The sequence below is a fragment of the Mastomys coucha genome, unplaced genomic scaffold (assembly GCF_008632895.1).
Source record: "Mastomys coucha isolate ucsf_1 unplaced genomic scaffold, UCSF_Mcou_1 pScaffold5, whole genome shotgun sequence".
NCBI lineage: Eukaryota > Metazoa > Chordata > Mammalia > Rodentia > Muridae > Mastomys > Mastomys coucha.
In genome coordinates this window covers 91,548,154-91,552,861 of record NW_022196911.1, presented here as the reverse complement: position 1 = coordinate 91,552,861, position 4,708 = coordinate 91,548,154, and the positions used below count along the sequence as shown (strand labels likewise).

Here is a 4,708-nt window from a genome sequence, read left to right as displayed (position 1 = left end):
AAAAAAAAAAAAAAAAAAAAAAAAAAAAAAAAAAAAAAAAAAAAAAAAAGCCCTTCCATCTCAGTCCCCCCATTTACACCAAGTTCACACCTCTGCATTCTTAGCTGCTCACACCATGCTAACACAGAATTCAGTAACCCCATGAGGAAAGTGGCACCTGGAGCTTTGATGGGGCTCAGGGATAGCAGAAGGGATCTATTCAATTAACCACCTTCCTAGAGGAGGAACCCAGGGTTCTAGGACCCCCATCACTGACTATTGCTCTTCCAAGATCTTTTGATACCCTGTTCCAAGACTTGGGTGGGGGAGGCAGATGGAAAGCTGAGCCCCTGAGAGCAGGGGATGCAGCTGGTTCCCAGGGAAGCAGGAGCCTGATGTTCTCTGCTTATGGATTAACCAGCCCCTTCCTTCTCACAGCGCTTCCACCCTAGACAGGAAGACAGAGGGAGGCGTGCAAATCATGGCATCCCCGACACACACGGAGTTCTGGTAAAGGTTTTAAAAGAAAGGCAGGTAAAGCCATTGGTCAGGGAGAGCGCTCCAGCCTGACTGTCCAGACCTTCCCTAACTACATACATAGCTGGGACTTTTTGGCTGGAGTGACTCTCTGAGGATAGTACAGGAGAGGGAACAGACCTCAGACTCCTAAGGCCCAGCCCAGAGCAAGTCACTGTACCCCAATTTTTTTTTTTCCAGCCAGGGTCTCTCTGTGTAGCCCTGGCTGTCCTGGAACTCATTCTGTAGACCAGGCTGGCCTCGAACTCAGAAATTCGCCTGCTTCTGCCTCCCAAAAGCGCTGGGATTAAAGGTGTGCACCACCACTGCCCGGCTGTACCCAACTTTTTATTGCAAAAGAAGGCACAGGGGCTGGAAAGATGGCTCAGTGGTTTGGAGCACTGATTGCTCTTACAGAGGGCACAGGTTTGACTCTCAGCACCCACATGGTGATTCACAACCATCTTTAACTCTAGTTACAGGGTATCTGGTGCATACATGTGGTACACTTACATACACTGACAAAACACAAACGTGAGCTAAAGAAATATAAGTCTAGGAAAAGGGCTGGAGAGATGGCTCAGCGGTTAAGAGCACTGACTGCTCGTCCAGAGGTCCTGAGTTCAATTCCCAGCAACCACATGGTGGCTCACAACCATCCGTAATGGGATCTGATGCCCTCTTCTGGTGTGTCTGAAGATAGCTACAATGTACTCACATACATAAAATAAATAAATAAATCTTAAAAAAAAAAAAGTCTAGGAAAAAAAGTCAAAAGGTGTTAATTAATTTAGGTTCAAATGCAATTTGCTTCATCCCCAGCCTCCAATCTGTTTTGTACAATATAAGCAAAAATCTTGGCCCCACATCTTTCTAAGTTTTTCACACACACACACATCTAAGTCTGGGTTGTTTTTGTTCTTTTTTGAGACAGTCTTACCCTGCAGCCCAGGTGAGCTGGAATGCATGGCAGTTACAGGCATGGGCCAACTCGCAAGCTAAACCTTACCCTGCAGCTGCCCAGCTCTCCCTGATCCACTTCTGGACTCTCATCTGAAGTTTGGATTCGGAAATACAGTCCTAAGAATTGAAAAGCTAAATGTGTAATTAAAGAATAAAATTTCTTTCTGAAAGGGCCAGCTGAGGGCAGCAAATTCCCCAGGAAATCTAATTTTCTTCTAACACCTCTTAGCTATGGTTCCTTGTGGTCAGCCCACATTTCCCCAGGATGGAGTCTGTGGTCGGAGTCTAGAAAGATGCCAAGTTTCTCTTACGTTTTAACTCATGTGTTCTCACTGCCAAGGTGCTTGTGTTAACGGGGAGAGCCTGGAGCAAGGCTCGCTGCAGTCAAGTGCTGCATGCAGCCTGGCATGCTGCCAGAAGAGGGAGCCAATGCCCTTCCCCTAGGAGAGACAGAGGAAAGAGGCCCTGCCTGGAGGGGGAGCGGACCTTGTTCAGAGAGCGGCTGTTTGAACAGCTGCACAGCTGCCGAGGGGAGGCCTGGCCTTTCCCAGGCTGGCCACAGAGAACAGGAAGCACTCTGCCTTGTTACTCGACAAATCACTCCAAGCCTTTTCCCAGAGATTCTAGAAATACGACCCCTTTCCCCTCACCTTGGTCTGAAACACTATACTTCCTATATTGCCTTCTGTTGAAGTTATGGCACCCAGCTTCACATTAATACATGGAATATAGTCTCAAGAGGCTGGCTTACACCTCGGAGGTGTCAGGCTCAGGAACAGTCACTCAATGGCGCTCTATCGCCTCTCAGAGCCTCCCAGCACTCCCTTGTTGAGGAAAACTGTCAGTGGCTCCTAGGCTGACCAGTCAGTCATTCCCCTGTGCCTGGCAAGGAGGAATCAATTTCTTGGGAGGTTTGGAGATAGTTCAGTGGTTAGGGAGCATGGGGGCAATCAGAGCTATGAGAAAACTGTGGCGGAGGAACTGTAAAGAATGCTCAGTGAAGGAGACCTGAGGCGACGGCTTCAGGCACTGAAGCCCCCTACCCAGTTACGTGGATATGGGACCTAACCCCGCGTGCCTGAAACTAAGCCAGTCACCGAAGCAAGAGAAGTAGCCCCTTCCCTCAGCCTCGCCGTGGATCTTACCAGGGACACGTCATCCAGGATGAGCCCAAATGTTGCTGCTCGCTCTGTGAGGTCATCGCTCACCTGCCTGGAGACCAGCTCTCGCTGGGTAATCAACTCTCCAGCATCGAACCGAGCCTGGCCACAGAGGGAAGGACAGAAATCTGGTCAGGCTACTGAGGAAGAAGAAACAAGCAGCATACTCAGGGCTAGAACCCGCCCATCCCTCCCCCATGCTCTCCTGGCCGCCCAGCCACCTCTAGCTGGCACTCTGCTTACTCACCACCACCGACTTGAGGATCTCTGTGGTGATAGACGGCAGTACCCGCTCATCATAGTCCTCGCCAATGCTGGTGTAGATACGAGGAAGCTGGCTGGCCACTGGCCGGAAGAGGATGCGCAGTGTGATGTTGACGTTCTGCAAGTCTTAGGGTAGGGAACATATGGGAATTAGACAGAAACACCATAGGTGGACTTTCCTATGACCTTCCTATTCTAAGTCCACTATAAGCCATATACAGAATTTCAGTTAGACCCTAGAAATTCTAGGCTACGTCTAGTTCCTCAGCAGAGCCCAGCCCAGGACTCAGGACCAGTCAGGAACCACTGACCAGATGGGGATCCATTAACTCTTCAGTACACCCTGAATGCCCTGATGAGAGCAGCTCAGACCATGTGACCAAAGAGCATTTGGGACTGTAAGCACCTTAAGACAACATATATGAATGCCAAGAATTCTAGAGTGAACCTGTATAAGGGCTGGTGTGTGCTCGTGTCAGGAGTCAGCAGTCCCGGGTTTTTGGATCTGGTGGAAACGGTGTCCAGAGTCCACTGACCTGGGCTGTGGTACCACTATGCTGCTTACTAATGGTGGAACCCGGTCTTAGCCACGCTGAGTGTATTAGTCTGTGAGAATGAGGAGAAATCATGGGGACAGCACCTTTGTATAGACAGTAGACTAAGGACTCATCCAGGCCCTGCTTCCTGATACCCAAGAGAAGGTGGCAGATGACACCTCGGCATGTTGATGTGTAGGGATTTCTGATAAAGTCTAACAAAGGCCATTAAGCCAATGGCAGGGTGAACACAAAAGGCTCAATAGAGACAGTCAGCCCTACCCACTCCTGACAACTCTGGCTGGTGCAGAGCTAAAGCACAGCTACACTGTGCGGAAGTTCACCACCATCCCCAGCCAAGAGCCACCATGAGTTGGGAGTCCTGACCCAACCAGGACTCCAGAGAGAAGTGGGAAATTCAAGCCTCTGATCTCTGGAGTCGCCCGTCCCAAATTTTAACAAGTACAAATAAAACTTAGCACAACTGTGAGACAACAGGGACAGGAAGCCCAAGGGCATGAAGTTTAGAAGCAGAATTTTAAATCCAGTCTCACTCTTCCCCATCACTCCTGCCCCACCTTCTATTTCCTCTTGTCAGTAGGCAAGCCAGGCCCAGGACAATCCAGGAGCAGCAGGCAGACTTCCTATTCCCCTCCTCTCTTCACACTCTTTAGGTTCTCCGAATAAGAGGTCAGCACTAGGGAGACGGGGCAGATCTCCTCTGTGCTCCACACACCCCTGGCATCTTCTCCTCACACTATTATTGGTTCTCATGCTTGCCCTCCTGAGGACTGAGGTCCTTACTAGTTAGTTCCCTTTTGGTCATCCCTGTACACCAGCCTTCAACCCGGCACCAAGCTTACACAGCACAAGGAGCAAACATCTGCCCAGGAACAGCCCCGAAGGGCATCAAGCACTGTGTGCCCCACCGGATCCCTCTTCTTCCCACCAGTTAGCTCACTTTCTGCCTACACTCTGACTAGGGGAGGGGAATGGTGAGGGCTGGTCACTTCAGGCTCGAACTAGAAACCCAGTGGTTTATCTCAGGCACAGGGCTGTGAGGCCCAGCCTGTGAGACAGCAGTCTGAGGTCTGCTTTGCTGGAGCAGAGACCATGGAGAACAAGGCAAAGGGGAAGCTGTCAGCCACAGGAAAGACAAACTGCCAAAGACTGGTTTGGACAGTCACTCTGGGGATCAAGAACTGATGGGAAGGGTCAACCACAGCAGCAAAAGACACATTTAGATTTCCTCAAAGTTAGAACAGTATGTAACTTACCCCCTAAGATTCC

At 50.0% G+C, this 4,708-nt stretch overlaps 1 protein-coding gene across 1 annotated transcript in view; it reads right to left on the bottom strand.

Annotated features, from left to right (window-relative positions):
- Phb (prohibitin) overlaps positions 1–4,708 on the bottom strand; it is a 14,395-nt gene that overhangs the window by 3,178 nt on the left and 6,509 nt on the right. The window contains exons 4-5 of the mRNA XM_031353204.1: positions 2,866–3,008; positions 2,604–2,720 (exon numbers count right to left, since the gene is read on the bottom strand). Of these exons, the coding sequence (XP_031209064.1) occupies positions 2,604–2,720; positions 2,866–3,008 (260 nt within the window). The remainder of the gene's footprint in view (positions 1–2,603; positions 2,721–2,865; positions 3,009–4,708) is intronic.